Source organism: Cydia pomonella, chromosome 9 (genome assembly GCF_033807575.1).
Source record: "Cydia pomonella isolate Wapato2018A chromosome 9, ilCydPomo1, whole genome shotgun sequence".
NCBI classification, from domain to species: domain Eukaryota; kingdom Metazoa; phylum Arthropoda; class Insecta; order Lepidoptera; family Tortricidae; genus Cydia; species Cydia pomonella.
Window position 1 is genome coordinate 12,245,914 of NC_084711.1, and position 20,086 is coordinate 12,265,999.

A 20,086-nucleotide genomic window follows, 5' to 3' on the forward strand; every position below is an offset into this window, starting at 1 on the left:
AATTTCAATATTGATAAGGTTCACTAACAATCCCTATTGAAAGTAAATGTTAGTACCTATAATAACCACCAACAATATAAATAAATATTGGAAATTCTTATTCTTACACTTAGGTTAAAATCAACTCTATTATATACTACTACACTAACTGAAAACAAAACCCTAATAGTACCACATCGCACTAGGGTCATACTTCAAGAGAACCGAGCCGAAATGAATAGGTACTACCTACCTACGTAAACAATCTTACTAGTACATTTTATACGATTATGACACCTCTTGCCTAGCAATAAAGTTCTACTTTTGTGGCGCGGCACACTCAAGGATTTATTAGCCGAGCCAGGCCGTACGAAAATCCCGGTATCGGCTGTTTATTAGGTACACCCATAATTATTTGTATCAGAGAATATAACCACTACGATTTAATTTGTATTACCACTTACAAATTTCAAATGAATACGGTATTTCTATCCGAACCAGAGGGACTAGAGGGAGTAACCACTGGCCTTATAAATCTATACGAGTACCTACGTATTTACAATAATGGTCAATTGCAATTAACGTTCGGCCAACACTGTTTACAGCAATAGAAGAGGTAGCTTAAGTTTTTAGTAGAGGTGGGCCGAATATGGAGTTTGTTGAATACGAATACTCATCCGCAGCTTCGACTCCCGAGCTTTGTCACAGCGGGCGAGGGCTGCACTTCCCGCAGCACCCGCAGCTAAGGCAGAGTCTGACGGCGTTGGCAATTTCGGCGGCAATCAATAAAATTAAGTTAACATAAATTTCGCGACTCCGAAAATTTTACAAGCCCCGGCTGCAATCCGCTTCGGTTCCGGTTCAAAGCTCAGCATGGCAGCAGGACATGTGCGGCGTAGCCCCGCGTACATCACAACAAACAGGTTAATACCTGCCATTCGCTCATCTCCCCGCTTGCCACGTGCTGTACGGCAAGCAAGTCAAGCAAGTGCTGCAAGACTGATTACTACATTTACTACTACTACACTACATTTACTCGTACATTTTTTCGTACTATATTTTAGTCAACTGTACTATATATTATACAAAAATTAATATAGTATGAAAAATACTATATTTTCATCACTAAAGAAAGGGGAATACAAATGTCACGGTCATCACATGGTATGCGACTTGCATGTTTAAATACCGCAATTCGCCTCAAATTGGCGTTCTATTTTTTCCCATTTTCCCATGAAATACTATATTTTTTCAATATTTTGACAAAAATACTTTTTTTTTGTAGAAAAAGGGTGGCAATCCTACACTAACATCTCGTCCACTTCTCACTCAGACTCCAATTCTGGTTCCGATTCTGTTTCTGGTTACTAAATTGAAAACATCTGGTTCCGCTTTCAGTTCCCATACCTCATCCATTACATCCCTGTTTACGTTAATCGAATAAATTAAACAATATCAGCTAACCTCACTTGCCGGTACTTTCTCGCCACCTGTAGCGTCGTCTTTTATCGAGAAAAACCTACCTACCTTTGTGATTTGCCGACGCCAAAACGAATCGTCTCGGTAAATTGAAACCGTGTTCGAATGGACCAATAGAGAGCCCATTCACGTTTTAACGGTGGACGGGTCAGGACGCGCGCGGTATCTGGCTGAAGTGGCTGATCTTGATCGTAATTTTAATATTTTTTTAATTTAGAACGAATGGAGAAGAATGTCTTTAGTGATTATGGTACTGGCAGCGGCAGTTCGGCAAGATCGGTAAGTTTGGATTTAATTTTGTTAATAATAAAATACCTATGTTTATTGGTAAACATGTACTATGTATGTACATACAGTCATAATTAGATGGAGTAAATTGCACTTTAATAAATAATGGATTCCGTTATTTTTTTTGTAAAAACACAAACTAAATGATAGGTAGGTATAATTATGTAATGTGTTGAAAATAAAAGTACCTACAATTTGTACCACACCGCGGAAATCTTATAAAATACAGACCCGCAAAGCCCACTCTTACTCTTTTTTCTTAGATGCTACATTATACCTACCTGTAATTAGAACTTAAATAACATGATTTACATGTAATATCTAAGAAATACGTTTGATAGGTACGTACCCGAGTACGGCGAGTAACTATAAGTGCCTATACTGCCTATATTTGTTCATTTTAGCGTTGCGTAAATTTTCAACATAATTGAGTCGGTAGGCAGGACTCTACTTAGTTACCCCTCATATTTCCAGAATGTGGGTAATGTCGAGTAGAACGTTTACAACTTTTATAATTATACAACAACAACACAAACACAATTTACAATTTTACAATTACAATTTTTATTATTATTTGACGACCGGTTTGGCCTAGTGGGTAGTGACCCTACCTACGAAGCTGATGGTCCCGGGTCTCTTGATAAGGGCATTTATTCGTGTGATGAGCAGGGATATTTATTCCTCATGTCATGTGTGTTTTCTATGTATTAAAGTATTTATGGATATTTTTATATTATATATATCGTTGTCTAAGTACCCTCAACACAAGCCTTATTGAGCTTACTGTGGGGCTTACTCAATTTGTGTAATAATGTCCTATAATATTTATTTATACATAAATAAAGACTAAACACAGCCAACTCTTTCTAACATGCTCAAGTAAGTACCTGCTGGAGATACCTATACTATACAGTCTGGAAAAATAAGAACCAAAAGCTATTGGCATCTCTTCATTTTGGGTGCGATGCTAGTACTAGCACAGAGCACAGAATAAATAATAGTACTAACATACAGAAATGACACTTCCTACAAAATCGAAGTTTGACAGCGATTCAGACGAATCATGCTATCCCTTTCTAAGCTTATATAGCTTCTGCCTGCGACTTCAACCGCGTATAATGATTATTTTCGTGATAAACCTAACCTATGTCCTTTCTTGGACTTCAGCTATTTTCATACCATATACAACAACCCTTAATTTAAATCGGTCCAGAATCACTGAATCAGTCGTACACAATTCCATTTTATTCACACCCATTGACAAATGAGTTGACGTCAACTAAATGCTTGCTTTAATAGGCGATACAGGTCATACTGAAAGAAAAAACAAATGTATTTATTAGATATATTTAAAATCACCATTCTAAATATTCGCCTATACTATTTGGGTTTCCGTCCGTTCGTGGTCGAAAACTAAATTTTTCATAAAATTGGTAAGTATGTTAGTTCTCGTCCACTAAATTTCTCTAAGATTTATTTTAAAAACTTTATAAAACTGATAATTTAATTATACTTCTAAGTATACATACGTGCTAAAAATATTACTTAAAATAGCTAGAATAGTAATCAAACTTTCTTTGATCATTTCCAGTCTGCACTTTTTTTCTTGGTTTTATGACCTCTGAAAGGCACGGATGCGAACCTGCAACTATACAGTACATATGGTGCTACTTTACCGCACTAGTGCGAAAATTTGCATATTACGTTACTGTGTCGAACATTTAAAGGGCCATATGTACTGTAAAACGTTGTACGATACATGTGCGAATAGGTAATTCGCAACTCGAGTCGATTTAAAACACTCCCTTCGGTCGTGTTTTAATTGATCGCCACTCGGTTCGTATTTCCTATTTTTCGCGCTGGTTTCGTAATGTACTATTATTTTTAATTCGCTACTTGCGCTTTGCGCTACTATTCGCTATATTATTTTTATATATATAGATCTATTGTTTAGACATTAAGGGCTCATTTAGACGGCGCGAGAGCTCGCATGCGAGTTTCATTACATTGCGGTATTTGATCGGTCGGCCGAATTGGTTGTAACCTCAATAGTCCGCAATGTAACTAAAATCGCATGCGAGTTAGCGTGCCGTCTAAATCAGCCCTAAGGATTGCAATAAGTCCAGAATGGTACGGTATGATTTAATCAGTGATTAATAAATAATAATCACTGTCATAGATATACTAGACAGGCTATCGAGAACAAATTGTGTCCACCATTTTCATTTTCAATTTTCGGCGTTTGACGTCTGTCACTAAGCTAAAGAATAAGCGTACTTACCTAGCCAGAGGCGAAACTGTTATGACAACTGTTCATTTTCTGCCTACATACGCGCTTTATAGCCCATACAAAACAATCCGTAGTGATTTTATTAGTCCTTAGAATTAGTTCCTGACTTTAGTGAAATTTGACTTAATTTGACCGGTCGCACGGCGGTCGGAGCAATTTTAGACTGTTTTCTACACACTAGCCTGCCACTCAGTGTGTAAGTGATAGTCCCGCTGAACGCACTTTGACGAGAATGACTCCTGTGTTATCAAAGCACCAAAGGATTGGTATCGCCTTGGCACTTTCTGTGCTACCGTGCACTTTCCGTGTCAAAATTTCACGTTCTTTATTCATTGTGACAAGTGACCTCCGTTTGGTTCAGTAGTCGCCAATGAACTGACTGGAATTGCCCCAATCGTACTACACATGTAGCAACCTAGTAGGGCGGTAGATACAATCTAGGGATCTATGAAGGTCTTGCGCCCCTGCCGCCCTGCTGCAGGCCCAATCTAAAAATTGCCCCTGCTTCTCTACACACATCACTATTAAGGAGGCAATTAAGGGTCCAATTCCAATATTGTCCCTGCGGCAGGTGTGTGAGTGGCCCGCTTAATATGCCAAAATATATGCGAAAGAAATATCTTCGTCACGAATAAATAACACAGCTTTTATTGTGGATGGAAACAAAAAACAACAAAACTAATAAAAAATATCGAAATAGAAATGTATTTATTTGTCAGAATATGGTACATTGATTTGGTCTTAAATTAGAATTAGGTAGTGATTTCATATTCTACCGTGAAGGCGGTGTACAAATATTTTTACTTATATCTTATTCTTACATCTATAAGTATCTTTGGTTTACACAAAATACCTATGAAATCAAAACTAGGAACAATCAAACAAATAAACTATAAAACTAATCACTATGGTCCAGAAAGTCGTTAACACTATAAAAACAATGCTTGAGTAGGTAATAATCTAAATACTTTTTGAATAATGTTGTTGGTTTCGTTTTTGCTCTTCCGATAGATAGGAAAAGTAAGTAGAAATTGTCAATATAAGTACACCTATTGCTATTATTTTTAATTACGATATACGGTGTATGTCTATTTATGTTTTATATAATATTTTCTTTTTTGTGTAACATAAAAAACTATTAAGTTTTCAAACTTTAAACGAAGTTTTACAATTAATTTTTGCTAGGTTCATTGTGCGATTTATAAAACGGCGTAAACACTGCGGTTACTGCACGAAGATATGACCTTTAAAATGTTTCGCAGTCACTCGTCGGAATGAAACGCATAAACGGAATATTATAATTATGCATATCTCTTATCGCTTTTTAGCGATAAGGCCGCCTGTTCTTAGGTAAGAGTAGGTAGTGTTAAGCTTGTATTTCGCTTTCGGTGTTTTTTTTAACTGTATGGTGCACAATAAAGAATATTTACATACTTACTTACTTACTTACTTATCTTGCACATAGTTATTTTACGCTTCCCTTTCATACAGATACTGGCAAGTTCTAATGCTAGTTTGACCATTAAAACTTTTATTTGTACCTACTTAAGTAGGTAGATATCTTCTATAGAATCTATAGTTAAAGTATATACTTATTTGTAAAATCATTTCTAAGCGCCGGCAACCCTAGCGTTGCGCCATTGTATTTTTGTGTAGGTATTAAAACAGTAGGTATTTGCGTTTTCTTTGAGAGATAAGTATCTGTTCGTAAGAACTATTAATCTGTGCTTTTAGTCATGGGCGAGCTTGGATTCGTGGCCTTCCGCAGCTCTGAAACAAACGCAGTTGGGTATTGCGGACAAACAGCGCCAGTATCAATCCGCAGATCTGCTAGATTGTAAGTATTCCAGCATTTTTAGGGTTCTATTGGCAACTAAGAATCCTTATAGTTTCGCCATGTCCGTTTGTCTGTCTGTCTGTCCGTCCTCGGCTTTCCTTCATGATCGTCAGTGCTAGAAAGCTGCAATTTGGTATGGGTAAGTACATAAATCATGCATGGCGACAGAACGATAAAATAAACCTACAAAAAAATATTTTTAGGGTACCTCCTATACATTTTTTTTTTGCTTTAACCCAATCAGAACCCAATGGTGCGGGGTAGTTGGATGGGTCTTTCAAAGCGAATAAGGGTCTCCTACGACCATTTTTTAATAAAGTGAATATATTCGGAAATTATCGCTCTGAAAGAAAAAAAATATGTGTCCCTCCCCTAATCCGCTCTAACTTATGGGTCCAAAAAATATGAAAAAAAAAATCTTAAAACAGCCATAAGAGCGGGACACATATTTATGCGGCCTTCGAAGAATAAATTTAAATTATTGCAGGTGACTGTACTCCCTTTTACTTGTTATAAGATGATTATTAATTACTACTATCGCCCGTTCAAAGCATCATTGTGACGGATGGATAACTACGGAACCCTACACTGAGCATGACCAGACAATGCTTGGCGGTTTATTCTTTGAGAAGGGACGCACTCTCATTTGCTTATTGCCGGATATGCTATTTTACCTTGAAGCATAAGTCAATCGGAAACTTAAATTAAAACCGAACGATACTTTTTCGCATCAATAATCAGGCGGCTCCTGAACTTCTCTCTTCAGTTCACGTACGGTCCCCTAACCCCTTTTATCATGTACATCCATGTTACAACTCTTCTACAATAATAAAAACCTAATTACAAGCAAGTAGTAATTATTTTTGCAAGTACCTAATGTATTTTAATTAATATGTTGTAATTTCAATTCCTTTTTTTTATGTTATTTGTACTAGTTATGTAAGTTGACATGTAATCACCTATTACCAATAAATAATGAGTATGAGTATGAGTATGAGTAATGACAGTCGACGCTGAGAAGGTAAGGGCAGGGAGTGATCAATTGATCAGGAAGACTGAAAATAGATACTATGTAATTAAAATAGGTACCTACTATCAAAACTGGTAACTTTACCTTTTCGACATAGCTTTGCCCACCGTGTCATATCCATGCAGTAAAAGCAGAATATCAAAAAAATTACTAGCAGGTTCATCTTATTTTTAATACTTATCCCGGCAGAATCTAAGGGTGAGGGCCTACCGCGAACACCGAAGTTCGCAAAGGGCATCTTTCCTTTTTACACCAATTAAAGCATAATTAGAGTGGCAGAGAAAAATGCCCGCAATTTGGAAACTTCGGTGTTTGCGGTTATAGCCCTGTTTCTAAAATGTCAAACGAAAGTCAGTCTTAGTCTTAAACCACCTTAAAACGCTTTACATACCTTGACACGGTAAAGATATCTGCTACGTATTGCTGCATCCCTGCCGACAGTTACTGAATTGAGTAAGGTGTGTGAATCGATTTATACATTTAATATAAAACGCTAAATAAAATTCGAAAACAAACGAAAAACATTTCCGGAAAGTATATATCAATTTTGATGACCTTTGTTTAAACAATAGTTATTAGTTTCACAAGAGGGTAAAGTTGTTGTTTAACCGCTCGTGCTAATATTGATACCCGAGCAAGCGAAAGATCCCAAAATTGAACTCCGAGCGTAGCGATTGGTTCGAGAACTGGAATCTTGAGCGATGCGAGGGTTTCAAGGCACGAGGGTTAAATAAACTTTGCCTCCGAGTGAAACACACAAGTTTTCACCACACCTATGCGAGGAAAATAATAACATTAATAACTATGAAATACCAAAAAAATCAAAACAAATTAAATCCAAATGAACGAAATAAAAAAAATATCATTCAAAATCATAATTTAAAAGTTAATTCTACCAGCTAACATAAGGAAACAACTCAAAATTTGCATCTGATTGATTACTTTGCCCCACATGTGGATAAAATGTAACTTTCACATTCGGTTTTGAACGATCAGAGGGCCTTTACCAGTGGGGTGGTGAAATAATATTTACATTTTTCAAATCCTTTATAGAAAATATTTTAACAACTCGTGTGTATATTTAAAGCGTTTTATTTACTTATTATACTTGCTTATTGCTGTTTCAGTGATGGTGCAAAGAAGCACGCTGCAAGAAATGATGAGCGAATTCAAAATGAACGGGTACGACAGTCCGTACAACCCCGATGAAGATAAAAGATCCAACCCGCCAGGTTAGTGCTGATAATCAAGGGTTTGAGTTTGTGTCGAGACAGGCGGACAGGGAATGCGTCAATGGGTCATATGGTTTAATACTTTGTTACTTAAATCTGCTTATTCCATAATGCACAGACCGTACACAGAGTGAGCCCCAATAAATCAACAAAATTTCATCATACTGGAATGTATGTGCCAAATTAAAATAAAGAAAGTTATTCAACTATTTTTAAAACTTAATAGGTAAAAAACTGGTATAAGGTGGATAAAACATTTCCCGGTAGGTAATTACCACTGGAAACAATTCGGTGGTAACTAGAGGGTATAACCCGAAATAAATACTTAAATGAATAATACTTCCTCTATGTCTATGTCTAAATTACTCTAAATGCGTTACTTGTGTTGCATACATTTAAAAAGTAATAGAAATTTACTTTATACTTAATCCAGCTAAAATAACTAAAATAACCAACCCAAGATATTTCTAATTCACTTGACTACTGTTACAGGAGACCATATTGGCATGGGTCCATCGAGCGTATACCTGCGACAGAAGTCTTGGCCCGAACCAGAGGCTACGCCCGTGCAGCGCTTGCCGCGTCCCAGGTCTGAGTGGATCCACTCTACAACCACGCCCGATCTCATAAAGCCTCCAATTTTTTTTAATGGTGAGTTCATTGTACATACCCAGCTTCTTTATATTAGACGTTTGTTTATGTATGGTAACCTACAATAATTTCTGACGATAAGTAACTTCACGCATAAAATACTTCTCTTTATTTATAACGCTAATCAAAGGTTGGTATAGGGCTATAGGTGAACTATGGATGGCTTTGTCCATGTGAAAATTTAAGTGTCAGTTTTTAACACCACGTGATTGAAATATGGATAATGTCTTTATCAAGCTGTCACGTAGAATATTATGACTATTATATCCGCCCGTACTGTAGAAGCATACCTATCTGCTAGAACTGAACTGCTAGAAAGTTTTTATTTTATCGTTCTGTCGCCATGCATAATTTATGCAGCTTTCTAGCACTAACGATCATGGAGCAAAGCCGCGGACGGACAGATGGTAGTTGACTACGGAACCCCTAAGAAGATTCCTATGTTGCACATTTCTTAGAGGCGACTGTACTTTTGTAAACATGCATAACATTAGTCCTTCAAACTTTTAGTTAGTCTAAAACTCAAATAAATAATATTTTTGCAAATACAAAATAGGTATGTCATGTAAAGGTAAATAAATGCTCGTTAAATTTTACCAATATTAATAATTTAATAAGGTAGTGCAATTACGCTAAGAGCTAAAACCACTGAAGTCCGATTTGTGGCAAAGATATTGTGACTTTTTCGATGGCGAATGTATGTGAATTGTAAGGGGAAACTTCGACAGCCTGGTGGGACTAACTGCACCACATTCCAGCCTGGCAACATCAGGTTTCTAGAACACTAGGAACACCACTACAAGGATCAGAGGGCCTACCGCGAACCACGTTCGACGTGTTGGCTCTCTGTTGCACTTGTAAATTCGTACGTAAGTCTGACAGTGAGGCAACACGTCGAACATGGTTCGCGGTAGGCCCTCTGAAGTCACATTGCGGTCTAATAATTAGGCATACGACACAGTTCTAGAGATCCTTCGTCAATATTCCATATTACGACACTTAAAACTCCCGCGTTTTGTACACATTTTTAACCGATTTCAAGATTTCAAAAGGAGGAGGTTATCAAGTCGGTTGGTATGTTTTTTTTTTAATGTTTGTTACTTCATAACTTCGTCATTTCTATACCGATTTTAAAATATTTTTTTTGATTGTATTTATATATATACAGATTTGACCCTTTTTTGTCAAAACTCAGTTCTGATGATGGGATCCATGAGGAATCGAGGGAACTCTTCAAATGTGAAGAGCATACATATAGCGATTTTTGTATTTTCATCAACAAATCAAGCATTTACCTACATTTAAAAAGTAACATTTGATGAAGTGGAACTGCTGATGATGATGAGAATGAAACTCTTCAACGACGCATAGTCCACGTTTGGCGATTTGTCGTCTTCGCTGTGTTTGTGAAGCAAATTAAATTTTTTAAACAATTTTTTGTCAAGTTGATGCAGTCCAGGAGGAATCTAGGGAACTCCTCAAATGTTAAAAGCATATATATATAGCGATTTTAGTATTTTCATCATCAAATCAAGCATTTACATTTGTAGAAGTGACATTTGATGAAGCGGAACTGCTGATGATGAACAGAATAGAACTCTTCAACGCTGCATAGTTCACGTTTGGCAATTTGTTTTGTTCTCTTCGCATGTTTGTGAAGCAGTTGGGTTTTCAAGGCACATTCTAGTCAAGCTTGAGTTCTGATGATGGATTCCATGAGGAATTGAGGGTACTTCTCAACTCCTTTAAGCAAACTTATAGCCTTTTTTATTATTATTTCATGCATGGTGTGAAATAATTTATTTTAAATACAGTTGAATACCCTATTGCGGGTATTACCAGTCAACCTGCAAATCTGAAATGTGTCAAGGTGGGTGCAGTGACAAACCTCCTTTTACCTCCTTTTCTACATAATTACGCGTAGGACGCTGTCTTTTTATTTTCATTGTATGAAATCCAATATCAACAATACTTAATATTTCTTTCACCGGTTGAAGTTGACATCGGTATTTTTTTCTTAAAAAATATTAATTATATGAACGAGTCTACCGCGATATACCTACTTTTATTCATTAAAGCTGGTGCAACTCAGCTGAAACGTCGGATTTAAGAAGAAACCATGAAAGTATCGCGGTAGACTCGTACTTATACTTTCATGGTTTCTTATATATATATATATATTTCCGGGATCTCGGAAACGGCTCTAACGATTTTGCTGAAATTTGGTATATGGGGGTTTTTGGGGGTAAATCTAAATTAGTCTTATGTTTGGGAAAACGCGTGTTTTCGGGTTTTCATGCGTTTTTCTTTCGACGCAGAATATGGTCGCTAATTTCGTGTTGCCGGCCACTGTCCGTCTGGTACAGCGGGTTAAGACACGGACTGCTAAACGAGTGTTACGGGTTCGAATCTCGCCCGGTGACTATCTTTTGTTGTTTTTTTATATGTTCAAGTTTATATATATTTTTTTTAATTTTTATTGTTTTAGACTAGTTTAATTTAGTAAAAAAATGTAGTTAAGATTATCACCTATACACCACCATATTACAATAAATAGTTATAACCGGTCGCCCAGGTACTATATAATTTGTATTAACAATATGCATAATGGATATATACAGAAGATTACTATAACTAGCTTAAATCTAAAATAGGCCCCTGAGGCATTGTGCCAAGGATGCTGGCGGCATTTCCTCGTTGTATCGCAAATACTGATACGTTGTGCGAGGAAGCCGCCAGCTCTTCGGTCACCAGTTAAGTCGACCATAATATCATATTCTAACGGCCTTCAATACAGTTCGATACTTACCAAGGCGACTTTTTAGATGACGTCGGCAAGGCTCCTTCGAATTGGTACCTGCGGGAGAAGTGGTCTGAGCAAGAAATGATGACGTCACAGCAGGTGCCACGTCCAAAGTCGGAATGGATTAAATCCACCACTGCGCCAGATATTACACAGGCTAACAAATTCTTCGATGGTATGTATATAGTCGTCCTCCACACCACCACATGCAGAGAATATGTACTTTTTCATTTCACATGCTCTGAAAGTGGTTCATTGTTGTTGTATGAAGTGTACAGAAAGTAATACGGATACGGATTTCTGGACTAGATAAAGCATATTTTATTCCAAGTAGGTTTTTTTTTCATTTTTTACGATAAACAATAAAAATTTGCCTTTAAATGGATTTCTTGAACAATTTCTATCCTAATTTAACTTAACTCCCCATGCCATAAATAGAGATACATTTACCTAAATTTTTAATTGAAAGTACCCTTAAGCTTAAGAAGTAACATGAAGGCTTATATTTAGCCTTGTTTTTTTTTTAATACACATGTATGTTGCATTCCTCGTAAGTATTCGAAATGAAAAGTAAGTAGTGTTTAACTCGGATGAAAGGCACCATTTCCTCCTCACTGCGTTCGAGCGCCAAACTACCTCGGCTGAAATGAGTACTTTTCATCCCTGAATGGTCAACAATCTACTATATAGACAAAAATAAATAGGGAATGTGCCTAATCCCTTTAAAGACAGAAGCACAGCCACGTTTGCGATTGAAAAGTAAACGTAAATATTGTTCATCTATATGTACACCAACATCCTGGAGAAGGATTGTAAGCATCAATGAAAATAAACTATCGACTGGACCACGTGCTTTAAAAATGTATTTCAATTATTTTAAATTTTAGACCTGGACCTGGCATTGCCTGTGAAACAGCTGGAAACTATTTCGGCGGAGCAAGTGCGAGTGCTGAACTCGCTGCCGAACGCCGTGTTGTACGGACTGCTCCGGGACCTAGAGCAGAAAAGGAACGAGACAGCCAGGAACAAACGAGTACCAGATGTAAGTGACATGTTTCTGTCTTAAATTTAATACGATTCAATCGATATGTTAATGTTGCCAAAAATATAATTAGAGTTAAAAATATAAAATAATTAAGTACATAGTGTAACTAGTCAAGACCGTTCCTTGTCGCTTCCGGTGCAAAGTACCCGTAATGCTCGCGGCATTACCACGCTGCATGGCAATGGACAGCCTTTTTCCTTGTCGCTTCCGTTGCAAACAGATAGGTGATCTTTGCAACCACCAGACACTTTTGCATTAAAACTAAAGCCACATGAGGACTGAAACTCTTGAGACGAGCGTTGGCAAGAAGAAGATCCCTACAAATTTTGAGGGCCTCAGGAACTGCGTAAGGAAAAAGCGGTGCCTCAAGTAGACGAAAAGAGTTAGTACTAAGTTCCGTGAAGCCGGGATGTAAAGCCCAGAAGAAAGACGACGACTGGGGTCCGCAGGGGAAAACCTCACATTTGGAGGAATTCACTTCCAGCCCCAAATCCTACAGGCGCGGCAGCGAAATAAGCAGTTATTGCTTCACCTCTTCTGGTTTGCCCCCAATAAAGATAAAGATACTTTATTATTCAAGTAGGCATATTACAATGCTGTTATGAATGTCAAATAAAGCTACACCGGCTCCAACCCTACACCTCTGACCCGAGAAGATTTAAATTCTCCCTCAATTGGAGGAGGCTATTCCAATATGGTACCATCATCGAGGTACCAGACGTTAATAGCAGAGAAGGCTCGATGATAACCTTCTGAATTGCGAGGCTGAAAGTGAGTGGACCCAGTGGATCCCCATGCTGAGCCCCCACTTGTGAAAAAGAAAAAGGTTGGAAGGCAAATGATAAACCTGGTGATGGAATGGAAACAGCGTATGAATATTCTCCTTAACCTCACCCAGCAACACGTCCCTCTCCACTGTGATAACACGCATTTTTCAGATAATAATAATAATAATAAATATATATCCGCAGGGCAGCTTGTGACGAGCTGTTGGGGAGTTACGACCCTACGGACCCGAGTACTCCCGAGAGTCGGTCAGGGTCTCCGTCTCCGGCGTGTCTTCGTCGGTCAGAGTGGACCCCAAGGGGACCCGCAGGACTCTCAGCTCTGGCTTACCTTCATTGGCCGTCCAGAGAGGAGTCGTTAGAGCTAAATGCTCCAGGGGTGGAAGTGAAAACTTGCATAAGACGCGAGTTGGCACAGTGGCTGTTATCAGCCACTGGGTAGAAAGCGGCGTACACCTCTCGACACCCCTGAGCCGCTCACACCGGTGTTGCTCCTGGTCGTCTTCACGACGGCATTTTCAGGGGCCCATCTAGTGGACGGCGAGTCACCGCCTGCCTCGATAACTAGTGAAAACATTGTTATGGCAGGTGTCCGGACGTCTTTGCAATAACCCAGTCTCATTGTCCTCCCAAACTTCAATCCATAGACCGTTATACTGTTCACTTTTACTACAATAGTCCCAATGCCTGCTGCGACCGGTTCATCGGTGTCTATTGTTGCGCCTGTGAACGGGTTCCAGCAGGCGTTCTACATGACATTAAAGCTCTCCAAGGGGCCTCTACGTGTTGGATCTATATCCCCACGCAAGCCTATCAAAAGACCGGGATTTATAGGCCCGTGAAATCCAAGGAGATCAAAAATAAATGAAGAGATAATAATAATAAAGACGTTTATTCAAAAAGTTCGAACTTTAGATCGAGTTTTATAAAGACGCGACTGGCATTCTCCAGGGTCAATGCAAAAGCACGCACAGCATATATCACCGCTTCGCCCCTCAAGTGTGTCCCAAAACCCAACTGGTATGTCTGAAGATAAGAGGCCATCTCCTCACCCAAGCTTGGCCACAAGTCGACGGAAAGTGTTCCCTATCTATCGCTATCGGTCTCAAAGCCCCATACAAGTGGGGACATACCTGCGGGTTCAACTTTCCGCTAAGCAAAAAATTGCACAGTTTAGTCAGTGCTTCCATCAAGCGCAATCCACTGTCACCAGCCGTGCCTGATGTCCGACGGATTCTATCTAGCCCCGCTGCTGACCCACTGTGGTAAGAGCTAATTGCCAGAGACACATCCTTGACTTTAACCCATAAGGTAGGATAGTTCCGGTCTGGCTCTGTTGGGAAATTGAGAGGACGGTACGGACTCGGATGCTTAGACTGTAATGCTGCGAAAGTGTCTGGTCCTGCCGGAGCGATTGTGTCGCTCATAAGAATCCGGACGGTCGACACTCCTCAAATCACCCTCATAAACCTTGGCTTCAATTGTCCTGCTGAGAGGGATTGACCGGGATACCACGATTGACATGAGAAGGTTTCTATGTTAGCCTTGACCTTCGCAGTCAACGATCCACCCGTTTCAGGATTTTCTCGGGAATGGGCAAAGCTAAAAGTAAATGAGGCAAAGTTGCAATTTTTGATATTATGTAAGCACTTGGGTGTGACAGTGAAATCGTTTTGCATAAGGCAGAAAATGAGTTCCAGCGGTCGACAACCGTTTAGCAGCAGAGGGCCACATAGTTATACGAAATTGAAGCGGACCCCGGTTTTACTCATTTTTGACTTTATCAGACAAAAGGTACCACAAATAAAATTTACTTTATTTTACTTTGCACATTGTCGTTTGTCAATAAGGACGAATCCAGCTTGGACGTGTATCTTATCTACGATGATGATTAATTTATTATAAGAAAACAAACAATTCCAACAGTTGATGACACACTAGATAAGTTATCAGGCAATAATATTTTACTAAAATAACATCTAGATTAACATTTTGGTTAGCAGGAATGCCGATTCTGCAAGAACAACGGCGAACGTGAATCGTACTACCGCTCGCACGTCCTGAAGGACTCTGGCGGGCGCGTGACGTGCCCCGTGCTGCGCAAGTTCGTGTGCAAGCGCTGCGGCGCGCGCGGCGACCACGCGCACACCGTCAAGTACTGCCCGCTCAGCACGGAAGAGGGTAAATAGTTACTTAATTTTGAGAATAGATGAATGGAATCAGTAGCGGATTTAGAGGGTGGCTAAGGGGTTCAAGGAAAAAAGCATCAGAGACTCTCCATGAAAAATTTAAGGGTCCCTACTAAAACAAGGTAGGTTTAGGAATTGGGTAAATTTCCTCCCAAACCAAAATCCTGCATCCGCCACTGAGCGTAATTACAGCTCTGCACACAACTGCAACTGTGAATCGTACTACCGCTCGCATATGCAGAAGTACTCTTTTTAGGGTTCCGTAGTCAACTAGGAACCCTTATAGTATCGCCATGTCCATCTGTCTGTCTGTCTGTCTGTCCGAGGCTTTGCTCCGTTGTCATTAGTGCTAGAAAGCTGAAATTTGGCATGGATATATAAATCAATAAAGCCGACAAAGTCGTACAATAAAATCTATAAATTAAATTTTTTTTAGGGTACCTCCCCTACACGTAAAGTGGGGGTGAAAAATTTTTTTCGCTTCAACCCTAGAGTGTAGGGTATCGTTGGAAAGGTCTTTCAAAACTAATAGGAGTTTTTAAGAAACATTTTTTGATAAAGTGAATATATTCGGAGATAATCGCTCTGAAAGAAAAAAAAATGTGTCCCCCCCCCCCCCTCTAACTTTTGAACCATAGGTCCAAAAAATATGAAAAAAATCGTGGAAGTAGAGCTTAAGAAAGACATTAAATGAAAACTATAGCGGACATGATCAGTTTAGCTATTTTTGAGTTATCGCAAAAAGTTTTCCCTTCATAGTAAAAAGACTTACTTTAATTAGGTACTGATTATGCAAATTTGCCTATTTGTTTAACTCGGGTGAAAGATACCGTTTCATCCCTTGGTTAACAATTTACTATACTTTAAGCTCCAGTTTAGCTTATTGTGACGGAAAAGTAACTACGGAACCCTACACTGAGCGTGGCCCGACATGCTCTTGGCCGCTTTTTTATACCATGCCGGTGGCGATTGTGGCGAAGCGAGAACAAACATACGGCGGTGCAATAAATCGAAAGGGACTTAAATTGTGTATCCTTGAGATAATGTTGCCTATTACTTAGCTAGCACTGATGGCTGATTAGCAATTTAGCAAGGACTAAAGCGTAGTATCTGTAGAAAAAATGTTCATAAGTAGCTTCACCTCCAAAAAAGCAAAATACCATATTGACTTTATCGCCTAGACATCACCAATTATAAAATATCTCAATAATTTTCAGAACGCGTAAAATCTACAGCCATGATGCGCAGCGTGCGGTTGGCATCGGGGCGCCGCCGTGGGCAGATGGAGCCCGCGGGTGACTACGTCATGTTCGGCGAGACCACGCCCTCCTTCCTGCGCGACTACCGCTCCTGCGCCCCGCTTGATCCCGTGTGGGCCGAATTAGAGCAAAAGTTGACTTTATAAAGATATCAGTAGATTAGGTGACCCGGTTCTGCCTGGAGCCTGAAACGAGTTGATTTATACCACTAAATTACTTTTTGCCAGTGCGGCCACTTCTCCTTACTAAATGTTTTGAGATGTAACCGTATTGTAGGCACTAAAAATATTGTACTTAATAACACAATCATGAAAAACGGTGCCATCTTAGCTGCTACAATGTATATGCACTACTAAAGCTGGCCATACACACTGGGCTATGCCTGCGCAGTTTTATCAACTGCACAGGTAAAACGAAGCGTGTATGGCATTCGACTGTGCAGTTTCCTATACAGCTTTACCTGTGCAGTTGAACTGTACAGGCAAAACTGCGCAGGCATACCCTGGTATGTGTGGCTAACTTAAAGCAATTGCAATGCATAAGTACTTATAAAAGTAGGCTCACTGCTTTTTATCTTCAACTAAAGTTGATTATGTGCACATTGTGCACTGGCCAGACTTACCACACTGGCTTACTAGTTACTAGGTACGTACATTGATACTCAGATTTTATTGCTACAAGTTATTTTAGATTTATGTAGACTTGTTAGAAACCATATAAAGTGGTATGTAGTATCATCTAAATTTAACTGTTGATTAGGAGTTTCTGTTGAATTAAACTAGATGTAATGTTAGTATTATATGTGATACAAAGTCTGATAAAGATGGAGTATGGAGGTATAAGTGTATTAATTATGTTGCTTGGCTTATGCCAAAATTTAATATTTTATGTGTCACATCATTTATAACTAATATAAGATAATTCTCGGATCCGTTTATAAAGTGACATTTAATGTTATAATTATTTAGAACGTTGATTAGTTTTAAATGAAGACAAAATAATATAAGATTAACTTAGTGTAAGGTTAGGCACTCATCTCATCTCTTACGTCCCCAATAACGAAAATAATGAGCAGACATCACTTTAATACCTAATTAAATAAATATTTTATAGAGGGTACATGCACATAGCCCTGAAATGGCGAAATATAATCAATTTTCTTATACACTAACAAACAAGAAACAATTTTGTTATATATTTAAGGCAACATATTTTTTTAATATATCATGTTTCAATATTGTATTGACAGCAATATATTTCGAAATCAAATCTGTTGTTTTAAATGAAAAGTATACATTTCATATAGTTTATTTTATTACCACGATAGAATCTTGAGGCGTTTCATTATGCTAGTAAATGTATTTTTACCAAATAGTTACCAGTATAAGTATTACCTAGTTGAGGAATGATGTACCGGAAATGTAATTTATCAATTAGGGTCCGAAGCAAGCTCGGTTCCCCTTACAAACGTAGTTACGCTTTCATTTTAAAACGACTAGTTAGATTGCTCTGAAACATTTTACTTACAATAGGATAAGGAGTATATAGATACTCCTTATCTCCTTAAAATAGTTTATGTAGCTTCAGATACCATAGTTAAAAAAATATAGCGAATTTAAATTTTTATACAAAACTTGTATTTGCTCTATTTCGTTTGTTGTATAAGCTGGAGCTATGTAAATTAATTACAGGCATAGATATACCTCATGTCATTGTATTTGTAAAGTTAATTTCATTACAATTCAACACGTAGTTTTAAAATAACAACGAAACTCCGTTTGTATCGGAAGGTGAAATTCGGCCGAGCTTGCTGCGGACTCTTAAGTATGCAGTTACCGCGTGTATTGGAAAAAAACAGTAATTTTTGTTAGAATTGCAGAGTTTATTTGTTCACAACATTTGTTACGTAACTACCTATTTAATAAAGTTGTTAATGCGTTTGCAATTTCTTATACAAATGTTTCTATCTTGTTGATTAATTATGGTTAATCATTTGCCACATCAGTGAAATACTATATTTTTGATAATGGTGTTGGTGTCTTTATGGGTCCAATAAATCATAAGAAAAATGGGGTGTATATTTTATTTAATATGTGTTGATTGTGATTGGTGGTGGGCAAAGTTGCCCTTATAAGTTTTCAATTTACTAGGTTACATTGCCCAGCCCGCAACTTTTACGTCATTAATAACAGGGACTTGAAAAAAATTATTATTAGTTGCTCGGTGTACTTTTATAGGTAATGTTGTCATAATTATTCAAGCATTCTAATTTGCTGTAACGGATTTAATTTTATAAATGGCTCGCCGTTATAATTCTTTTCAGGGGGCCTAGCCAAGATAAATAACGTTCGCAGAACACGAAACGAAACTTTATCTGTCTCTAACGCACTAATGTATACGAGTGATAGAGAGAAAATAGCGTTTTGTTTCTTTTTCTGCAAACGATTGATCTTGACTAGCTACCCAGATAGGATTAGACAGAAGGAAAATGGTTCTTTATAGTGCAACTTTCTTAATGACCCTCAATATCACAATTTAGTTATAATACAATATTCTAATTATAGTTTACAATATCTACATAATAGTATTTAATACAATCGTATCATATCACTATTGTAATCAATACTTTTTCAACAAGTCATCTAAAATAATACTTTTTAGGGTTCCGTACCCAAAGCGTAAAACAGGACCCTATTATTATTAAGAGGAAGTAATTAAATGATCAGCCGTTTATAAAAATAATCTGAAAAAAATTGCCATTAAATCATTTGGACAGCATGCTGGCAATAAATAAAATCGAGCTATAACTCTTGTTCAGCAAATAATTCACAAACGGTCAACATTATAAACAAAATAGAGCCGCTTCTGCTATAATTTATCTGCTTAATAATGAGTCGTGCTGCAAAATAATTATTTGATCAGCAAGATTTAAAAATTGGTTGGTAGAAAAAACTTCTCAAAGCAGTTTAATTGAGACGTATTATGCATATTAAAGTAATGGTAATCTGATATAATAAGGTGGCTAGGGTTTGATTTGGAGAAAAATCGGCAGAGTTGCAGACGGAACGAAATCAGCCCACGTGACACGATATCACGTCACCAAAATCCAGAGGCGTAGCGAGGGGGGGGCTAGGGGGGCCATGGCCCCGGGCGGCACATGAGAGGGGGCGGCAAAATACGGTATATAAAAAATATAAAATTAAGAAATCAATATTTTCA

At 38.1% G+C, this 20,086-nt stretch overlaps 1 protein-coding gene across 2 annotated transcripts; it reads left to right on the forward strand.

The window, feature by feature from the left end:
* The first annotated feature begins 1,355 nt into the window (after nucleotides 1–1,355).
* Nucleotides 1,356–18,940, forward strand: LOC133521395 (protein nanos-like). Of its 2 annotated transcripts, none has more exons than XM_061856335.1 (8): nucleotides 1,356–1,737; nucleotides 5,771–5,873; nucleotides 8,031–8,135; nucleotides 8,628–8,786; nucleotides 11,612–11,764; nucleotides 12,477–12,631; nucleotides 15,420–15,600; nucleotides 16,826–18,940. In XM_061856335.1, exons 1-8 carry the CDS (start codon nucleotides 1,681–1,683, stop codon nucleotides 17,011–17,013), a joined length of 1,101 nt encoding a protein of 366 aa, XP_061712319.1. In that variant the 5' UTR covers nucleotides 1,356–1,680; the 3' UTR covers nucleotides 17,014–18,940. The 2 variants fall into 2 exon arrangements, with proteins under 2 accessions (XP_061712319.1, XP_061712320.1); XM_061856336.1 differs by having other exon boundaries at nucleotides 1,357–1,737; nucleotides 15,423–15,600.
* The last annotated feature ends 1,146 nt before the right edge of the window (nucleotides 18,941–20,086 follow it).

Excerpts from the sequence above, each read along its gene's own strand:
- LOC133521395 (XM_061856335.1), top strand. The coding sequence starts at position 1,681 with ATGGAGAAGAATGTCTTTAGTGATTATGGTACTGGCAGCGGCAGTTCG. Across the intron at positions 1,738-5,770 it reads GCGGCAGTTCGGCAAGATCG|TCATGGGCGAGCTTGGATTC; the intron begins GTAAGTTTGGAT and ends CTGTGCTTTTAG. Across the intron at positions 5,874-8,030 it reads ATCCGCAGATCTGCTAGATT|TGATGGTGCAAAGAAGCACG; the intron begins GTAAGTATTCCA and ends TTGCTGTTTCAG.